General features: G+C 33.9%; 1 protein-coding gene across 9 annotated transcripts in view; it reads right to left on the bottom strand.

Moving 5' to 3' along the window:
* The window catches only part of MPDZ (multiple PDZ domain crumbs cell polarity complex component), a 144,578-nt gene that overhangs the window by 118,406 nt on the left and 3,301 nt on the right, over positions 1–22,871 (bottom strand). For 7 of the 9 annotated variants that reach the window (XM_016162952.2, XM_016162946.2, XM_016162953.2 and 4 more), the window contains exons 2-3: positions 6,037–6,112; positions 4,823–4,989 (exon numbers count right to left, since the gene is read on the bottom strand). In XM_016162952.2, the coding sequence (XP_016018438.2) occupies positions 4,823–4,989; positions 6,037–6,052 (183 nt within the window). In that variant the 5' untranslated portion in view covers positions 6,053–6,112. Of the gene's footprint in view, positions 1–4,822; positions 4,990–6,036; positions 6,113–10,676; positions 10,850–20,068; positions 20,227–22,871 lie in introns of those variants that run through there. The other 2 variants (XM_016162947.2, XM_016162948.2) reach the window with 2 other exon arrangements.

Here is a 22,871-nt window from a genome sequence, read left to right on the forward strand (position 1 = left end):
TACTGAAAGTTGAATACAAAGAGCAAAGCTTATTAAAAAAAAAAAAAAACACTTAATAAATCCCTCACAATCTGGCTCTGAAGTCTCCTCTTTTGCCAATATCCTTTGTATATTCTATTGCTCTTATAATACAGGTCTATATGGGACTGTCTCACAGTTTCTCAGCACAGCACACTTTATAAACCCAATAATTTTGTTTGGTAGCATTCCTGAACTCTCCCCATTAAATGCCAGTAGCATGTCCTCTCCCATCCCCAACTTGCAAAAATCAAAATGTCTCCAGAAATTTCCAAATGTCCTTTAGGAGGAAAGAAAATGTAAAAGTCACATCCAACTGAGAACTGCTCTATACCCTTGGACCCATTGGACCCACTGTTCTCACCACCTGAAACAATGTCTCCCTGCCCCCGCCATCGCTGCAGAAAACTCCTACTCATTTTCCAAGACCCATCTTACATGTCAGCTCGTGTAAAGTTTTCTTCTAGTCGAAGTTAATAATTCCTTCCTCTCATACCACCTGCCTTCTTGTTTTTCTATCTCTTTTCTATTTGCCCCTCTAGATAGGAAGAACCTCCACATTATTTATTCATTGTATTTTTATTGATTTTAGGTGTTCGACAAAGTTTATTAGTAAATTATTACGTGCCTCCTACAAAAGGATCCATGAGCTAACCCTCCGACTGCCAAAGGAAAATTTGGTTCACTGAATGATATCTCACATTGTCTCAATATATGACTGACCCTACAGTTTTGTTGTTTTTTAGTTTTGTTCTGCCTTTGCTCCTGGGAAATGAAAATTAAATGATTGTCCTTGAAATATCTAGTACTCTTGATATTTTTATTTAGTTTCTGTTTAGATATACATTTGAATCACCCATTAGTCTATATGTTTTGCCAGAAGAAGTTGCTCCAAATTCTTTTTGGATTGTGAGCCAGTAAATTTAGAAACAAATATAAAACCGAATTTTATACCATGAGGACCATAAATAAAGAATAAAAATAAAAAAGAAGGATGTAATTGCTCTCATCAACATTGAACAGTTATTTTCAACTTGAATCTATGGTAAGTCAGTATGTCTACAGATTATTTCAAGAGATGACATAAATTTCCAAGGAAAAACTTAGAAAAATCTGGCTTAATTTTGTGTGTGTGTGCATCTAGATGATATATATATAAGTCGACATTTTCCTGGGAGAAAGTTGAATGAAGTAAGAGCCTGGAAACATCAAGTAATAGGAACAACAACAAAATAACAGTGTAAATCACTGACAAGGAGAATCCTCTATAGCATTCTGTGCCCTGGGGCTTGTTTCTCATATCAGCTGTTGTAACCTGAATTAACCACATCATTTCTTTAACCTTAGAATCGGTCTTTGTTGCCATGGCTTAAAAAAAAAAAAAAAAAAAAAAAAAAAAAAATCTCAGCAGTGTCATTTTTAAGTACTAACCCTAAATTTCTACTGAAGTTAATAAAAATTTTAATTCACAATTTTCCTACAAATAACTCAGGGTAAAAAGTGTTTAGTTTAGAGCCTAGAGCCTATGGTCAATTCATAAGACAAGGCAATTAATTAATCAGGGAAGCAGCACACATCTATACTGGACTGGAGAACATCATAAAATAAATATGCAAATCCAATTTTCTCATGGCTGACACACTTCTATTATCAAACTGCTAACATGTTTATTTCTCCCTCAATAGCTGGATTTTTGTCATGAATACGATCGAGCCCTGTAGTTATCAGCTTTGATGACTAGGTGACAGTGAAGACTCTACTTGAGAATTTGCATTTGACAGATCATTGACACGCAGTCACATTTTTTTCCTGCTCTTCACTTAAAAGGAATCATGCAATAGGAAATGAACTGAAGCTATTAGAGATTATTCAGGTTTAATAGCACACATCCTTTTAGCTGGCGGTTAGAACAATACACAATGTGGCAGAGTTAAACAGAGGCATCAATTATACTCTCAGACCAGTTAGTATTTTTGACAATATTTAAATAGCACATCCCTTTAGGGCATGGCTTTTTTTTTTTTTTGCCCTCTTAGTTACACACCTGTCAAGCGTTTAATTTGCCAAAGGGAAACAGTTTGATTTCTAAGGGCAATCTTAATATTGAAGAAGCAAATTAGAAAAATGAGACATTATTGAATATAAGTATAATGAGAAGGATTTCAGGAAAAAATAATAGTAGGCTTAATTTAACATGGCATGTCAGCGTCTGTCATTAATATAACAATATGATGCTATTCTTCAATATGCTGCATATACCTTGAGCTTTTTAATTATTCACTCCCTTTGCTTTTTAAAAGACAGGCGAGAATGATGGTCGAGAAAAGCTAGAGCAGTCAAATGTAGCCATAAAACTAAAAAAGATGGAGACGGCAATTTGCAACTATCATCTGTATAAAATTATACATCTAAGAATATAATTTTGGTACAAGGTAATAAAAGCTAGCCATGATCAGATTTGTACAGCTACTAGTTTAAAAGTACAAAAGAAATTTCATTCCTTAGGTGCCTTAATTAAACATTAAATTATAAGTATTAATAAATTAGCAGTTGGCAAACTATATAGAAAATTTAAATCTAACATGATAAATTCTAGAATATTTATGTTTAAACTTTAAAATAGACAATAATACAAGTTTTTTGAATTGTTACTCTAGTCACACAAGGAAAAAAAAAATCTGGTTCAATAAACAAATGAAATTGAATTAATAAAGAATGGAAAACTAAAGGGGAGTTGAAAAACCTGAGATGTTATCAGTGGTTTTAACCAAAATTAAACTCTTAGCATCGAGGGACCAAGTTTCTATCTTTGGAAAAGAAAACAACAACAACGACAACGACAACAACAACAACGACGTGAGACAGGTTGCAGAGGCAGGAATTAAAAAAAAGGAAAAGGGCTGTGCCTTGCAAGGCCAAGAAAACTGAGTTCTAGTATAAGTCACTCAAGCTCTCTAAGCCATTGTAATAAGCAGGCTGTGGGCCAGATGGTTTCTTTGGTCCTTTTCAATACTTGAACGAGGTGATCAAAGAACAGAAAGTCCAAGGATATATAAGTAACACCTACAGAATTCATAAACCTCACAGTTTGCTTAGTCCTAAAATACATCAGCATCTCTCATTAATACACCACCATCATACTGTACTGAGCCACAAAGTATGAGAATCAATAATCATCATGCTCAATAGATTTCCAAAGAGTTTTCAGCTGAATCACATGGAACCCAAACAGCTTTGAAGCCTATATCCTACCTCTATCAATCTAGAAATCATAAAACAAGTTCAACAACAAGTAGGCCTATTTCTCCCCTCCCTTTAGCAAAAGTGGTAAGTACAAATGCGATTCCATTTATATAAGGCTGGCTAGAGGGATATTTTTCAGTTATCTCACTGGACTAGTAGTATTTTCTGAAATACTTACTAGTACTTTTTTTTAATCAAATTTTTCTTTCATTGTAATCATATATTCATAATACAATAAGGGGAGAAGACATCTGTTCAAATTCTCTCCACTCTGAAAAACCAGATAATTTTCCACACCATAATCATACTTAGATTCAGGAGACTGGTTTCTCCAAAACCTTGCCAATCCATTCTGAAAACAAGTAAGTAAAAATCAATCTTTTCAATAAACTGCAAAGGGGACAAACACAACTACATATAACAAAAACACCTCTCAACTCATAATCATGACCTTTTAAACCAGTAAGCAGAAATTTAGTAGAGAAAAATATTTTTAAAGATTATTTTTGATTTAAAATTTTTGGCTACCAGAATGTCTAGATTAAGAAGTTATATGATATTAAACAAATTCCTTCTCTATTGCTAGCTACTATTTGTTCTTTTTGCATTTGGCACATTTTTGAGGCTTTTTTTTTTAAATTGAAGTTGTTCTTTCACTGAATTATAATACGAGTCTTCAAGTTTCATTTTTAACCTTTTAAGGCAGAATATTTGCTAGCAAGTCATCCATAACCATTAAATTAATGTTAAAAATATTAGAATGTGAATTAATTTGGATGGAAGGCATAGACTGACTTCAAACCTTGTGGGGATAACAACTATTTTAAAAATATATTTTCTAAACCTGAGAAATGGTGATTAAATTAAGTAAGTTCAAAGAACATCTGACTTCAGTTTTCATTCTGTCATGGTGATATGTTTCGGTTTTAATATAAGTGCTAGGATTTTTTAATGCTCATAATTTTTACAGAGAAAAACACTGTTACATTTAGAAGTTCTAATGTTTATCACCATCTGATGCTGTCATGGCAAGCAATTGCTACTTACACTCCTTTAAGAAGTGAGAACTGCAATTCTTCTAACTGATGACAATGTAATTATTCCTTTTACTGTCAAAATAGAGGTGATTTCCCTTTCTCACACATGATTACATATGCAAATCCAGGCTTATCTGAAATCTCATAAGTGTACTAAATGTCTGAATCTGAATGAGCAAGATCACATGAACAATGAGCCTTAGTGATGATGGAAACCAAGTCTAGAGCCATCCACCCTAAACATATTTTTATCATTCCCTTCTCCTGTAGGGGCTCATTCTTCAGCATCCACACAGCTTTCAACACAATGTCATATCATCTACAATATACAGCAACAACCATTACAAAAATAGGGGCGGGGGGGCAGGGGAGCCACAGTAAATCTGAAAGTCTAGTTTGGAGGTTTAAATGACTTCATTAACTCTTCATTAACACATACAAAAAGCAGCTTTTCAGAAAAACACAAGCCTTTCACAAGATCTATGCCATGCTGTTAGCGCCTGCTTGGATGAATTATGTCCTACCTGGTCTTTCAGCTGCTGTACAGAAGTCTGAAGGTTCAGAATCTGACTGAAGAGTGGACTCTGCAAGACTGATTTCAAAAGGTTCAGTTTGTCTTCATTTGCCACATCCCCACGTTCTCGTAGCTTGGCTTGCAAGCGCTCTGCTGCCTGCAGGGCCCGAGTTTTGTCTATACCAAAGAGCAGGATTAGTCAATAACAGGATTCAAGTATACACATCAACCCATGCTTATAGAAATCCTAAAGCTATTCTCTTCAAGAGCACCCAAAAAAGGGGTGGGGAGGATTGTAATATGTCACTCTAAATATGTCCCCCTCATACCTTGAAGTATCTTGTAAGAAAGTTAGTTTGAAAGCAGGGAACTGGTTATAGTGTACAATACATGCAACTAATTGTTAAGTACAGAAACCAATTCAGATGAAGTATATTTGAGTTCTAATGCCAGCTATTTCAACTTTTTATAAAAAACTATTGAAGGTCAAACATATATATAATTAACAAATAAGTAAATATGAATAATGTCATTGATGAGTGATAACATCCAAAATATGACAATTTCATATATTAAGGGGTAAAGCATTCTATACTTGAGAATTTACTTGAAAATGCATCATAATAACAAACTAGTTTTTCTAAAACTAAAGAGCAGTGTGGAAAAAAGATTAACACATGAGCTTGGGAAATCTGAATATTTCAACTTAAATTATCCCGTGTAGAAATTAAACTGCCTTAAATCATAACTAAAGTTAGTCAGTCTAAGTTTTTATTACTATTATCTTTATCAACTTAAAACCGAGAGCTCGGTAATTTTTCACCTGTCACAAATAAAGTAAAGGTATGACATAGACAATGATCTTTCTTCAGCATTAAAAATACTTTTAAACTTTCTGGTGCTATCCAGAAACAAATATTAGCCAGAATTGCGTTCATAAATCAGAACTGCATTGACATTAAGCTTTATTAAAACCCGTAACTGATAAAACATCTCATTTGCTTTTTTAACTTCTGCTTATAAATGATTTTTTTATAACATTCAAATGAAATTGTCCAAATATAGAAACACATTACCCTGGTATAATGCTAACAGATAAAAACTTCTTAAAAATTATGTTATTCTAGATAGACTCATGCTATTCATAAAACATCATATTGCAAAGATCCCAATGGAAGGAGTTTTGATTCTTATAAAAACAGTCAAAAAGGAATACGGTCTTACCTATACTTTCTAACATTTTTTTCGAAGTCTAGTGTTCTTCTCTACAATGACTATAAACAGCAACTAAAATGGGACTCTGCAGAGAAAAGAAACAGAATGGTTATGTTTTATCAGAACTTTAAAATTATATTCTAAAATTATATAATTTAAAAAGCACTTGATACTACCATAATTCTTTTGAGCAATAAAATCATGTTGGTTTAACTTAAGGTAATTTTCTTTAGAGGCAAGAAAATAGTAATCATTTTAGGGCTAATTCAAAATTATACTGTACTTGCAGGTAATACTTGCATAAGAAGTTTAAAGGCATAATATCTCTTTTAAATAAGATGGTAGATATACACAAAATATTTCCTTAAGAGCTCTTCAATATAGACCATTATAATCTTGGATTCACTTACAGATCTTTACCCAAAGAATAAGGAACTTACTTGGCTCTGTATGAGAGATGCTGTGGGCAAAAAATAAAAATAAAAATAAAATGTAAAGAGTGTAAAATGTGATCCTGGCTTTGAATGCTCACACAGTTGACTGGGGAAAGAATACAAACACATTGATTAAAAATGAAGTGTGACTCACAAGCATTACACGAACTGCTGGAAGATAATACATTCAATCATGGACCAAAAAAAAAAAAAAAAAAAAAAAAAACCTGAATAAAAGAATGTTAAATAAAAGATTTTTCAAAGGTTTTCAAAATGCCCTCCTGACTATAATGTTCTCTTTTTTTCCCCATTCAAAAATAAAACCTTCTCAACTCCTTCGACTCACACAAATCTCATCATTCTCTGACAATACTTATCTAGACTGTTTAAAATGCTAAATTCAGATCTTTACTGACAATGTCCACATCACTAACCCATCTGTAACCTTGGCTATCCAACCATTTTGCAAATTGTCTCCACAGTTACATCTATCTTTTGCTTTGCAGAAAATGGAGCCATCAGGAAGTTAGTCAATAATTCCTTCAATAAAAAAAGGAATGTACAACCACCCTTGCTTTGCATCAGGAAGATGAGAAGGGATTTCTCTGAGAAGGAACAAATTATCCCGTTATCTCTTTAAGAGAAAATATATTTGGAAGGAACGAAAGTTTGAGATGGATATGAGCAGATGCACAGACCACCAATGCCTGCAATTCACTCTGTGCAATAATAAAGAGTACCTATTGACTTTCCTTACTCCAACTCCAACTATAGTATTTAAAGCATTAACTCCATTTCACTCAATTAGCTCAACCACTGGCACTTGTTTTTAAAAATGTCCTGGTGTCACAACAAGGGAACACTGGCTCTAACCTGGAATTGAAATCTAAACAGTATATGGCCTTGAGCAAGGGGGCCTATCATCTGAACCTTAGTTTCCTGGCAAATGCATTTATTGTACATAATAATAAATGAGATACATAAAATATACCAATTTCCAACTAACTGCATAAATCATAGCTATATAAAATATATATTCAGGATTAATGCCAAGCCCAATAAGATGAGCATTCTAACGTCAGGCATTGCATGGCTTCATGGGAAACAATACAGGGTAATCTTAAAAATAAACTAGACATATATTTTCTTCTTATTTAGGAGACTATAATATTCCTCCATGAAATAGCAAACAATTAGGTCCCCCCATCAAAAAAAATTAACTTCTCACAATTAAAAAGTAAAAGTAAAGATAATCCAATATAAAGAAGCCCAAGTTTGCATAGCTATATTTAAACTACACAAAGGAAGCATGATAGCAACGAAAGAGCATGGACTAGGGAGTCTGATGACTTGAATTATAATTGAAGTTTGACCACGTCCTTGCTATATGCTCTTGTTAAGTCACCACTTATAATAATGCTCACATGTTTAAACAAATCACCTTTAAAACCCAAGATTTTAAGAAAAATCCCCAAGAATAAGTCTCTTTATATTGATATTCAAAGTACATTAAAAAACATGACTGAGACATTTCAAGGTACTAATACCTCAATACGATGAGAATAAGCATATTCAAATAGTATAGAAAATACTAGTTCTCTTTTAGCTACTGTTCATGTATTCTGCTTATAGCCATATCACTGTCTGGTTATAACTGAACTGTTCCAGTAGCCGCGACACTCAGATACGAGACATATCAGTCAGTAATGGCTCAATAAATTCAGTACTTATGAGGAACTTCAGTGCTAGTCACGTGCTGTTAGCACGCATTACATCATGGGAGCAGGGGCCCTGACCATCTTGCTCTCCACAGTATCCTCCACTACCTGGCACATTATTCTATTTCCCAGATAAGACAACACAGGAAAGGAGAGGCCGAGATCTTACATAACATCACAGCTATTAAGCTGGAGAATTTAGATTTGAATCCAGCTCTGCGTGACTTCAAAGTCCACACTCATTCTTTTATCATATTATCCCGTGTTTTCCATACCATCTTGAAAAAAATCACATGGTAGAAATATATTGTTAAATTTAAAAAGCAAAATGTTTGTGTAAGTAAAATTAAAATGCACGTTATTTATTAAAAAACAGAAGTTTTCTGCAAGGTTTCCAAAGACTAATAGTGGGACATAGATGGGACAGGAGGACATTAAGAGAAACTTATTTTGCACTGCATCTTTAAAAAAATTTTTATCAATATAAGGTTTCTGGATCTAGTATACCTAGCTCAATTTGAATTTCAGATGAATGAATAATTTTGTAGTAAAAGTACATCCCATGCAATATCTAGGACATACTTATACTAAATACTAATTTGTTACCTAAAGTTTAACCAGGCATCCATAATTTTATCTTGTAAGCCTATTTATGTATACATTAGCTTAGAAAAAAAATCAAATTTAGAAGTTATTTTTAATTTAAGGCCTTTATGCTTTTTGTAAAACTTTAATATGTTGATGGAGTATCTAAAACCTTTAGAAATCTCCAAAGATTTCAGTCAGGTGTGACCATATGATTCTCCAACAACTGGCTAGTTTCAGCAGAAGATGAAAATCAAACAGGATATTGGTTTTATCTAGAAACAGAAACTTGTTGACTAATCAAATCATTTTACTGTCAGTGAGTTGTACTGGTAATTTGTAGACATAGCTATTACATAGTAAAGAATCAATGCTTGAAACATAAACAAATCATTCTGCCCAATGCAGATTGTATGGAAACTAACAAGTGAAAATATGTTTTATGCTAAAAATGAAACTCTACTAAGAGAAACTGCCCCAAATCAATACAATTTTCCAGAGTAACGCATTAAAAGAGCTTGCTGTAATGGTTCGCAGCTTGTCAAAATCACTCAGCATCTGTTATTGCATTTATATTAAGCATCTGTCTCCTTCATGGCTGTCTCAGCACTACCTGAAGTGAGTAGGCAAATGTAAGGCTATTGTCATTTGCAGGTAGTTTGTCATAAAGTCATCTATTACAGCAAAACGTACACTTTCAGTTATAATTCATATTCTAGGTTAACGTTACCAAACTGTTGCTCAGAAAGCAGAGAAATGACACTACCCACTAGCATCATGCAGTTCCAACAGAAAATACTCAGCCTCTTCTTAGCATCTGTTCTTTTGAACTTCTCCCTCATTTTTATAGACTTGTTCTAAAAAGCATTTCAAATAGACATTTATAAATCTTTTTTAATTCCTTCAATAATATTAGAATTAATTCTATTTTACTTCCCAAAATCAAAGACAATGAAGTACCAAATACCAATTAAGCCTTTACAACATATTTCAAATCCTGATCGACAGTCTTGCCCTTCTTTTATAAAATAGAAAGCTAGATTACCTGTCCAATTGAAAATGCTGAAGGGTTCACAGGGTTAGAAAAGAACTTATTCTGTTATTTACTGATTTAACAACACACAGGGTGCCTAAAAGACAGACATGTAGTTGGGTGTCAGAATTAGAGAAATGAGGACACAGTCTGAAAACTCACGGGCAAAGTGAATGGAAGAAAAACAAGTAAACAGACACTTAAAGTACAAGACATAAGAGGGACACAAAACCCAAACTGAAGAGAAAGTAAAAGCTGGCTGGAGGCAGAGACCCCTGCACATCGTCCAAAAGAACAGGTGGGTATTAGAACAGAAGGATTGTTATAAGAGGTCCACACAGAGGCAACGGGGCATAGTACCTTCTGAACACTGCAAATAGTTTCTTACATACACCTGGACTAGGGCAGAAGGAAAAGGAAAGACAGAGGCAGAGATGATGAGGCTAGAGAGGTGGGTAGAGAGTACTGGGTCCTGCATACCATTTTTAAAGAGTATAGGTATTTAATTTTGAGGTTTATTTTGGTACAGTGAGTAACATAGTTGCTTAGTTTTAGAAAGATCACTCTGCTAGTGCTGTGGAAGACCTGTAAGAAGCAAGAGAAGCTGGGGGAAAAAAAAGACTGAGTAAGGAGTATTTTAAAAAAAGAGATAAAAGTGAAAAATAATGAGAGACACATATAAGAATTAAGAGTTATAAACAACAGGACCTGCTAATGTGGATATAACATGAATACCAGCTTTTTCTGCTTGAGTTATTGATTGGATAGTAATACCAATCACAGATATAGCAATATAAAAATGATAGCAAGCCAGTGGCATGACTGCTCCAGAAATAAAATCTGTTTTGGTCAAGAATTTAAAAGGCTAAATTATAGTACCTTATTTATAATGCTGCTGTGAACTGAACTATATCCCTCCAAAATGCATATGTTGAAGCTTTAACATTCAATATGATTGTTTTTGGAGGCAGAACTTTAATGGCCTTATAAAGACATTGTCCCTCTTCCTCTCCTCCTCTCTCTCACTTATTAAATGGATTCACAGTTCAGATCTGAAAAATGAAATTAAGATTTGCAGAATAAGTACAGTTTGATATAATTTATCTATTTTTAAATATACAAATATGTGCTACATATAAATATGTACATATGTACTCTCACCACAGTCAACAATGAATTTAAAGGACACATCCTTAAATCAATTATTGTACTAGTTACTTTTAATGGTGGAAAGATGGAAAAGGCAGCCTCAGGTAAGAGAGAAATTAAAAGAGGACGTTAGCTTTCTCTATTTTTTTAAGGAAACTGTATTTTGTAATGTTTTAAAAGTGCACATGTCAAAAGTAATTGGGTTGAAATATTTATGTGTAAAATTATAAAATTTCTAGGATCTGTTTCACAAAAAAATGGAAGGGGACAAAAGAAATAAGACTGGCCATAAAATTAATGGCTATTAAAACTGAATGATGTAACATCAAGAGTCACTATAATAATAATTCACTGTAAGATATACATTATAAAATGTATACTAGAAATTTCTTCAGGCTAAATTATTTCAGCAAAATGAAAGGAAATTTTATGAAAACATGTCTTCAAAAATTAATATCCCATAAGGAATTTTCATGTTTACCATTAAAAACAACGCTTTATTCTGATTTTCTGGTGGCTACTCTGCTTCTAGTTTTGCCAAGCTGTTTTAGATAAGGGCCTTAGAAGTAGAGGCTTATGGTCCTGGATTAGCCAACACCATAGGAAAGAGACCACAGCAGGGGAGGAAGTGATAAACAACTGTTGCTGTTCTACTTTTGAACATATAAACAGTACAAACCAAAATCCCCACCTTTGGAAATGATGGCTGAACAAAAGAGAGCACATAAATATAAATCTGTCTTAATCTAAAGGAAACTTATCTTTCAGGCATATGCAAATGACAATTCCATATAATGAATAGTCAGTCACATTATATACCTAAGCTAACACTATAATACAGAGAAGTGGCCTATTAATCCACAATTATGTAGACATACATAAGTCAAAATCATTACTTTGATCAAGAATCTACATACTCCAAACAAATTTTCGTAAAAATATCATCTCATTCCTTTTCCTAGGAATTTCCTGATAGGGAGAATAAAACCTACTATAAAAAAAAAAAAAACCTACATAACACAGAAATTAAAATATTTTATTATAGACATACAACAAATGTATTTATATCAACATGTTACTAAATTAGTGTTGGTTTTGAAAGTTACTTCCTTTTATTTTTAAGATTGTTGGCCTGAAGTAAAAGGTTCATTATCCTTTCAAAATATATACATGTTGTTATCTTAACTGTAGATTCCTTAAAGCACGTACTAGCTTCATAAAGACATTTTACAAGATTTACAGCCACTTTCATATAACATGATGCTTTTTGAGATAAGTGCCCTTCTTTGTGATGCTTTTTGAGATAAGTGCCCTTCTTTACTGCTCACACCCAATTATGAAGTCAATTTTAGAATTGGCCCCCCAAAACATGTAGGTCACAGATAAGTTAAAACTCGCTAAGGTTTGGTTATATAATAACTCAGTGGAGTATCTGGGATTAAAAGCTTGGGCTGCTGTTATTACTCAACTGGCTATTTAAAGGCTGAACTTTCTTTTTAATGTATTAGACTAATCAATTGTTTATAGTCTATTGTATTATATTTATTTCCTTCCTCTTTCATCCTATCCATATTTTTTAAAATAAGCAAAATAAACACATTCATGTTAGAGATCTATGGATTCCAATATTTTCTCTCTAGACACCCATTTTTACAAATTTTCTATCCATGATGTCCACTTAGTACATCGCTACAAGACAGGGAACTCTACTGTTAACTCATATCAAACATGGTGACTCAGAGAAAAGATACTTCTGAGAATGAAGATTTAGCCTGTTGCGCTCTTACTCCCTAAACTCAGAGGCATTTATGTTAATTGGGCAGTTTGCCTCTGGTGGTTACCTCCATGTTAAGGATCAAGACGGAACAGGCCCGTATATTTCTTGAACAGACCCATGCAGGGGGATTCCTTCAAAGGCTGTTCTTGCAGGACAAAAACGAGTGGACCTCAGTCTCAGAGGCAGCTAGCTGCTCTAGCCACATTATTTTCTTGGGGAAACAAAAAATGTGCAGAGAGATTAACTTTACACCACATAATTCTCAGGTGCAATTCTTACACCAGTAACAGATTCTCCAGAGATATTACTTTGGGCTCCGGCTTCCTGCCCTTTTGCCTGCCTGAAATGAGGCAATTCTCCAACGGGCTGGTGTAAACTGTGTCCTTGGTGCTTATAAAAAGTGTAGATACTCAAAGTATCTCCATGGAACCCAAAAAACACAGCAGCAGCTATTCTGCGTTAGGACTTATCAACGGCAGGAGGAGATGACGGTACGGAAGATACCTGTCATTCCTCAGCTGCCCTCTCAGGGACAGGTTTCCATTCAGTTTGTGAGATCTCAATAGGAGTTACTGGGGCAGAACAATACGTGGCTTTGTCTCCTGACTGAATGATTCCTCAGGGAAAGTCCTTAAGGACAGTGAATAGGAACAACTTTTCTAATACGAACAAAACTGTGGAACTAGAATAGCCATGCAGCTTCAATTTATCTCCCCATCCAACTACCTTAAATGCATCCTCTTCACCCAAAGTCATTTTCTGGGGCTTTTCCCATAACTTTTAAAATAACTCTACTTCTTCCATTTCCTATTATTATTCCAAATTGTTTCTCCCATTCTGGAATCTTTTCTTCAAAAATTATGAAGAGTATCATCTATCATATCGCCTACTTAGCTATTTCTGAGCTATACACGCTATACATAATTAGATATTTCTATCCTTCCCCATCAATCAGCACCTCCTAAATTCAGTTTGTGGCTCTTATAATTTCCCTTTGTTGAATGAATCTGGACAGGAATAAAGATTAAGTTTGTAAACCATATTCAGAAAAGGAGAGGCTCAAATTTTTTATAGGAAATATTCTGGAAAGAAAACAGCATAATGAAATGACATTTAATATGGTTGTTTTTCTCTCCTACTGGTGGTGACTAGTGGCCTGCATCCCCTGTAGGTTTAGTTCCAGCTCTTTGCTCAGAGAAGCAAAGTACATGTGTACTGAAAAGGGCTCATGAATGATTATAGTCTCTTGCTATCTATGAGCCCATTCTTTGCAATACTTTTCATGTAGCAATTTAGAACTCTTAAATTTGGCCAGAAGAAAAAATTAGTGCTTAATAATTTCAAATACCTTACCTGATGACAGTAGAAAATTTTGTGGGCTTTTACTCTTTCTAAAACCTAACTTGCTAACACCGCATTTTACAGATGCAGAAGTAGAAGGTCAAGGAGATTACTTTCTCGAGGTCTTATAAATCTTTTATTAAGCAATCATATCTCTACAGCCATTATTATATGGGGGTATTGAAAAGCTTATGTAATAAAACATCAACAATTATCTGAAAGTGTCAACCAAAAGTAATCTAATTCAGCTACAAGAGAACTGGAGGCAGAGAAGAAAAAAGAAATAGGCTTTAAAGCCTTACTCAATCAGATTGGTGTGTATTCCGAGTAGATTCCCTAAGTAACAAACTGTTTAATTTCTCATGCCATTTTGATTTTTAAAAAAAAGAAGAAGAAAGCAACTTTCTCAGGTACAAATTCACCACCTAATTAATACTTCTCTCAAGAGATAAAGGTTGCCAAATATATATTCACCATTGTATGCCTAAAATATAGGCTTAATTGTAATCTACAAATTAAAACAACAATTTGTCATCTGACACTTTTAAAAACTGTCTTCAGTAATAATAATAAAACTATATTTAAGAACTGAATGTTATTGCATCTACTATAATAATGATTCTTCCAGAGGATAAAATAGTCTCTAAGTGAAATTTTTATGCAATGAACTAATATTACTTTTACTGTTTGAAATGAAAATGTTTAATAGCTTTCATATATCCCTGTCTCCTTAAGCAGATGTGCTTTATACACATGTATTTCCTGTAATCCTACCAACAGCTCTGTATTAGATACACTCATGTTAAAGTAAGAAAATTGAGGCTCAGAAAGATAAATTGTTTTCCCCAACATTCCAAGCTTATAACACAGCTAACATTTAAAGCCAACCCAAGTCTGATTAACATCAAAGACAAGTTCTTTCTACTAAATCATAGCTCTGTGCTCTAATACTATAACACACACACACACACACACACACACACACACACACACACACCAGTTATTTACCTACAAATTAAGGCAGCTTATTCTTATAAAGTTATCTTTAAGGAACTTAAGAGCATGCTACCATTTTACTAGCTGTGAAATCCTAGGGAAGTCACTTAACTCCTCTGAGCTGCTGCTGTAAAGTGGGCATTGGCAATAACATATATTATGTGCCTGGAAATAATAGGCATACAAAAGCTATTGCTATTATTATTTTATCTTCTGTTAATGTCTGTTAATCTCCATTTTGCCTTGATTTCCAATTTTCTATCATATTTACCGGATTTATTAAGTAAGTAACTCCTTAACACAAGTGAAAATTGATCATTTCTAGATTGGTACTTGAAAATTGTACTATGTCTCCTCTTCGCAGTAAATAAAGTACGTGGCTTAGGGACATCATCTTTCCCATTACTGAAAACTATACATACTTTTTGTACTATTGAGGATCCTTGAAATTACCACTACAATACTTCAAAGAAGCAGAAATGAAGCCAATAATTGCAAACTCCAAAATTCAGTTTCATCAAAAAACACTTAAAAGTATATCTACCGGAAAAAAACACATGGAGAAGGAATAGGTTTGATGTATGGCAAGACACAGATAAACAAATAGGGGAGGAAAAGAAGAAGAAATAATGAGGTCAGGAAGCTAAAAGGGAGAAAAAAGAGAGAGATGGAGCTAGCAAGATATTTAGAAAATGCTCAGAAAATTCCTTAGCATTCATCAGGCTAACAGGAGGTGGAGCAGGGTGTTCACTGAGGTTACAGATGCACTGGAAGAACAGAGTCATTCCCCACCTAAGTGAAATCTGATCTCAAAGGAGAATTTCAACTCTTTTTTTTAACATACCAAATAGCCAAACACAGTAGAAGTCATTAGGTCTGAGTCAGCTTCCTTGTGACTCAGTTATCAGAAGCCCATAAGTATGTGAAAGTGCTTAGAAAATATGAAATGCTAAAGAAGCATTAGGAATTATTAACAGTATTAGCATCGGAATGGTTAACTAGTGTTTTCTAAGAAAATCAACAGCAATAGATATATACGATTTTTTATATACATGTGTACATGTAAACATAGTCAAAAACTCACTGCATTTTTTCGGCAAGTTTTAACTAAGCACTTTCATTTCCCTAGGTGTGGGACACAGGCAGATTTAGCATGAAGATACTTGCACAAAATCCTTTCACTCTCATTTAAAGAACTATGCACTCTTTATCTAATTTTATATTCATAATTTTATATTATCTTTTATTAGGAGGCCCATTCCAAATTCTATGAACTCCAGCCCTGCCCCAATCTGTATCCGTCTCTATCACTGAAGCATATGGCAAAGCAGAATAAAGACAGGTACCTAACTTCTGAGCTCTCAATTTAGTGGGAAACAGTAATTACACTGCAATGTGATGTGCTAAATTCTGAGCGTACAGAGGAATCCGATGCTGTCACCATGAGTCAGAAAGAAATTGGAGGAGCTGTGACATGTGAATCGTCCTGAAGGATGCACAAGCTAGGAGAGTGTGGAGAAGAGCCAGGAGAAGTAAAGGTATCTCTTGTTAGGGAAGGATATCTGCTAAGGCAATGAAATCATAAAGAAACCAGAGAACTTAATGACAGTGGTTCCATAGTCCTTTAGATAGGAGCTGGGAAAGCAATGTTTCCATGGCCTTGTTAGGACTTTGCCTTGCAAGCAGGCTGAGTGGGCAGATACAGTAGACAGTAGAGGAGGGATTACTAAAATTCATTTTCTGGAAAAACAACTCTGGCAATAGGGCAAATAATTCACCAAAGAGAAAAAAAATCTAATGATAGTACAACCGGATGTTAACCTGTTAAAACAGCCCAATCAAAACAATTATGAGCCTAGATTAAGGGAGTGGCAAGGAAAAGAAAGAAAGAAAGAAAGAGAGAGAGAGAGAGAGAGAGAGAGAGAGAGAGAGAGAGAGACAGACAGACAGACAGACAGACAGACAGAAAGAAAGAAAGAAAGAAAGAAAGAAAGAAAGAAAGAAAGAAAGAAATACACTCATTAGAGGAAATCAAAAAGATTCAATGACCACTAGATGTGTGTTGTGGGCAAGTGCAATGAGTGAGGGACAGCAATAGAGGCCAACTCTCAATGTTTCTAATCTGGGAAATTAGATATATTGGGACATGAGCTTAAAGAGTAATAACAGAAAAGGAATGCCATCTGTTTTTAGAGAAAGGTATGGAAATGTACTCCTTTGTGATATATTGAGTTTGAAATACCTCTAGAAAATAGGAAATATTAGAATTTAAGCTCCACGAAGGTAGGAATTTTTGTTGTTTTTGCTGTTGGTTCCTTTTTCTCATAGGGTTATATCACTAGCATAAGAAATAGTGGCTGGCCCAGAGCAGGCTCTCAATAAATATTTATCCAAAGAGTGTCTCAATTTCACTTGTGTCTCAAAGGAGACAAGAACTTGGAAAATATGAAAGTAGGGAATCACTGGCCTCTATTTATTGCTAAAGGTAAAGAAGACTGATTTATTAGAAAGAAGGTACAGATTAATAAGACCGGAGTACTGAGGTTGGAATGCTGGGGAACATAAACATTCAAAAATATATAAGAATTATTTCAGTAGTAGAAATCAATTAGAAATCAGAACCTTCATGCTTGGTCACTCTAAAAATATCTTATTCATTGAGCACCTAGTACAGCCTACACACTAGGCAAGGAATAGTTACTGTCTATTTAGCTGATACAAAATAATGCTTATTTGACACATATTTGGTTCCTATACCAATGTGAAAACAAATTACTTATGGAGGATAACCTTAGTAAGGTAAAAGTAAATATAGAAGATAAAAACATCCTAAATAGACTTTAAACAATTATCTGAGGTCAATTTAAAATCCCAGTGGAATCAAATGCATACCAGCAAGTTCCAAGACGAAATAAAGGTTATATACGGGGGAGAATAATATATATAAAACACATAAAATTGGTCATAATCCTCTCTTATTCACCTCCATACTAAATCAAAACTAATTCCTCTGAATCTTCTTTTGATTAAATATGCATACACTCAGGAAGAAAATAAAAATTCTCCACAATTATAAAAGCAATGTTTTTCATAATCTGTACTAAAGAATTACCAGAGAAAACCCTGTTTTACAGTTTTTTATAGCAAAAAGATGTCACTGTCCAAATCAGCTGATAATCATGTCAGTCAGTGGTAGTCTACATTGCTGGAATACACCAAGGAAAGTTATGACAAGTCAGGAAAATAGATAATTTACATCTTGCTGGCAAAATTACCAATAGTTCAGATAAGGGAGAATTATAGAAAGAACACCAAATTAATATGAATCTATCTGAACATGAACCTTTGCCATATAAGATAAGTAAGTATGGACCAACTCAATCCCCTAATTCCTAATTCATAGACAAATATAACAGATTACCCTATTTAGTGACCACATTTAATTCCACAGGACTCACTAGAGCCATCCTGAAAACTGGTATTTTCTCCCTGAAAATATTTTGAAAGGTCTTACTCTCTTTCAATAAACATGACGATTTGCTTCTTAATGAACTCATCTACTATTTACCTACATTCATTAACCATATTTTATCATACTCAAAGAACTAAATGTTAATATTAAGACTATAAACCAATTTTTACTTTTATAATAATCCAGAGAGTACATCTGCCTAAAATGGTGTTTTTGTTTTTGCCACTTAATTTCAATTAAGCGATCACAAAGTAGAAACAAACATATAAATGTTAAAAATTACCAAAAAAGTCAGTGATTCCAGCCAGAATGTTGTATTTTCACAATTTAATGATTATTCCCTCTTCAATTCTTGGTATGTGTGATGATCTTTGTTGTAACATACCGAATGGCCAATATTTGGTTAACTCAGAAACAGTTACTCCATTGTTATCCAACTCATCATGATTGTCACATAAATTTGTCACAAGCAATGACAGATATATCTATCAAAAATCAAAGAACTACAAAAAATATGCAAGTGGGTGAAGAGCATTAGGCAAGCAGCCTGGAAAACAGAGCTTTGGGTTCAATAATAAAACTGACTATGCTGTGCTTATATTCTTCATAAGATAGGATACAAAAGCTATCCTATTGGAAATAGAATATATATAGTTGAAGCCAAGAATAGGTACATCACAAAACAATGGGCAAAGCAGAAGATAATTCTAAACTATTAAAAATTTCTGAATGATATTCTCTCTACAATGATCTAGGAAGAATAGTAAGTCATGAATATAGGCAACAGGGATGGATCAAAAGATACAGGGTGACAGAAATCTGACAAAAAGAATATAATGTATAATTCTGTTTATTTAAAGCTCTAGAGAATGAAAACTAATCTATAGGGACAGAAAACAAACCAATGTTTAATTGGAGATCGAAAATGGATAGGTAGAGGAGGCTAGAATAGATTACAAAGTGGCGTAAGGGAACTTTGGGAGTGATGGATGTGTTCACTCTTCTGATTGTGGGGACAGTTTCACATGGCCCAAAATTCAACAAATTGTACACTTTCAATATGTGCAGTTTCAACTGTATCAATTACAAATTATACCTCAATAAAATAGTTAATCCCTTCCCTCTCCTTGAGAATAGGGTAGAGCCTGAATGTCCTGAATTCAGCACCCAAAAGATGTGTCCACTAAACTTAATGGAGCTGGCTAAGGAACAATAATCCAGTCCTGAAGCCGTTTCTTTTCTTTTCCTACCGCAGCCACAGAACAGACCTAGAAGTTCTTGTAGCCTGATTTTATTTATATGTGTGTGTGTGTGTGTGTGTGTACGTGTGTGTGTATACACATATACATATATATTATATATAATTATGTATATAAAATATACATGTAATATATATAATATATATTCACCAGACTATAACAGAATAAAGAAGAATCAGTACTATATGTTTCAAAATGGGAATAGGATGATTACTACTCCCTAGGAATCCCATGAATGTGTTGGAAAGGCACGGAGAGAAGTCAGGCAAAACCTTACCTCCATTGAAAGCTATAGCTGAAGCGCTTCCAGTTCTACAGTAGGATATGAATGTCTCTCAGGGGCGAACTTCACACTTGGCTTATTAAAATGAAATACTTTGGAAGACCTGGCCGCACGTAGCAGGGGAGGCAGGGGACACCCAACCGAAGTAATACCTTAGATAAACAGGACCTGTTAAGTATAAGAGAAGCTAGGTACCTTGACTAGATCAGATAGTATTTGTAGAATATTCTTCAATCTTTATGACTCTATCATCATAGTTTTTGTTAGGTTAATGATGTCCTATGAGCACCGAATGACAGAGTCCCATGACCATTTTCCACAGCCAGTTCCCTGAAGCAAGGCATGCCAGGGGCCACCCAATTACATAATTTAAAGTTATTTAAAAATTAACTATAGGCCTATGTATTATTTAATTTTAAACAGAGATCAAGATTTAAAAATGCATCCTCCACTGATGTCCTACATGCCACATTGTAGTTAACCTCTTTAGAATCATGAGAAATTGGTTCAAACAGATGCTATTAAAGGTGTGGATGGTTAATAATTTCTGATCATAACTTCCTCACTAAAAAATAGAGCCATCATTGAAATGTACTGATCAACATAGCTGCTTTTTCATTTGTTGTATTAAAAGCATCCTCACTTCATGAAATACGTGTTTTCTTTGGGGAGGGGGAGTTATACCTAGCTGACAGAATTACAGGTAAATCTTTTGCTTCTTTGCGCTTGTCTATGTCTTCCATATTTTTTAAATGTGCTTTTTTATCATCAAAAAATTACTAAATATTATCTTACATACTTTAACTATAGTTTTAAAAAGCAGTAAATGGTAACGTATCTCAAAAGTACTCAAGTTATCAACATTAAAGATTTTTTTCCTTTTTTTGGTATCTGATGTTTCTGTTTTTTCCTTTCTTACAAGTATTTCCTTTTTCACTTTCCTCTCATGCATTTTATAGAACCTTAGATCTGAAAGTAGAGTGGTTCACAATCACAACGAATGTTTTTGTAGATATAAAACTAAAAGGAGAATAAAGATATGAATTCCCTAGACCAAACAAATTTAATCACTACAGGCAAGAAGAAAAAAAGCAAGAATTTAAGTCTCCTTTTACATTTTTTCTTTTTAATTCAGCTAGCCAAATTTGGAAGAATTGCTTTAACAATTCTCTAGAGAATTGCTTTAACATTTTTTTTAAATGTCAACATTTAAAAAGGTTTTCGTTATTTTGTATTATTCACATTTTTCTGATATTTTTTTCAAAAAGAGGGAGAATTCTGGGATAAAACGATTATGCCAAATATTTGCCCACAAAATATGCAGAGGATATAAATAGTTTTTAGATAAATGTAATTTAAAAAATAAAAAATGCTGTTCTAATAGACTCCAAAACCATCAAGAGATGTTTACAATACTAACATTTCATCTTTGCTCAATTTAACGGTTTACTCATTTTTAAGAGACAGAAGAAGTATGTTAAGAAAATTAATGCTTTTATGAAACACTTTAAAAGAAAACTAAAACTCTGTCCTCACATACAAAAAGGGCCAATTTCCCAGTGAACACCAGGAGAAAGAAAACATGTGGCCTCAGGCCAAAGATAAAAAAAACCCTTTTCCTCAAATAGCAGTTTCCCTTTATTCACAAACATCAAATTACCACAATAAGACTTAGTTATACTGCCACAAAAGCCTCCTATCTGTGATCTCCCTCCTTTACCCTGAACCAGTCCTTTCTTCACGGTCTCACTAGCTCACAGCCTACAGTCTGTAAGAGCCCAGTAGTCTGACAACTTTGTTATGGCCTAAACTATGCATCCCCTCAAAAAAAAAAAAAAAAAAAAAAATCATATGTTGAAGTCCTAAACACCGGCACCTCACAATATGACCGTATTGGAGACTGGGTCTTTCAAGAGGTGATTAAGGTTAAATGAGGTCATTGGAATGATTCCAAACCCAATATGACTGATGTCTTCAAAAAGGAGATTGGGAAACAGATGAAAAGAGAGAAGATCATGTGAAGACAGAGGTAGAAGATAGCCAACCACAAATTGTCAAGTTGCTGGCAAGTAATCCTATGTTGATATCTGATTTCTCTGAATCCTGTAATTTTTACTACATGTAAAACCTTTTTATATTCTCTGTGTGTCTATTTTCCCAACTACAACAGTAAGCTTCTGGAGCAGTATATTTTGAGTTCCCCCCAGTACCTAATACAACATAATGTACCTCCTAATACGATCTAGTAAATAACTACCTCAGATCTTGGGAAATATTTCACAAGAAGGTAATGGATTACTTAACATGGCTTTCCTTTATCTAGTAGTTTTTCATCTTATTCTTATTGCCTACATGGACCCCCACTACAATTATTTAATCTGAGTTTATCAACTTTATCATACTAAACATTATCTCCCAACTGTATTTATACTGATGCTGTTCTATATATAACACTAATTTACAAGAGAAAAATAATATCTTTCTTAGTATAAGTTAATAATGTAACAATGTAACTATATATAATGAATCCCTACTTAAGTCAAATGTTTTTAAAGCACATATACCTGTTTGGGAAATATAGTGATGATATAACATCATTCACATGTACCATCAAGTAGTCTTGGATTTTAAGACAAGTTGTCTGCTTCTTTAATTTGAAAGTACAAGATCTTTCACTTGTAGAAGTGTTGTTTGTTCTAGCACATACAGGGGCATTTCTAGTTCGATATATCAACTTCATCTTGAGATACTTTATCAAAGTGACAGAGTACATTGTGCATATTATGAATATAAAAAA

The sequence above is a fragment of the Rousettus aegyptiacus genome, unplaced genomic scaffold, assembly GCF_014176215.1.
Source record: "Rousettus aegyptiacus isolate mRouAeg1 unplaced genomic scaffold, mRouAeg1.p scaffold_m13_p_3, whole genome shotgun sequence".
Taxonomy (NCBI): domain Eukaryota; kingdom Metazoa; phylum Chordata; class Mammalia; order Chiroptera; family Pteropodidae; genus Rousettus; species Rousettus aegyptiacus.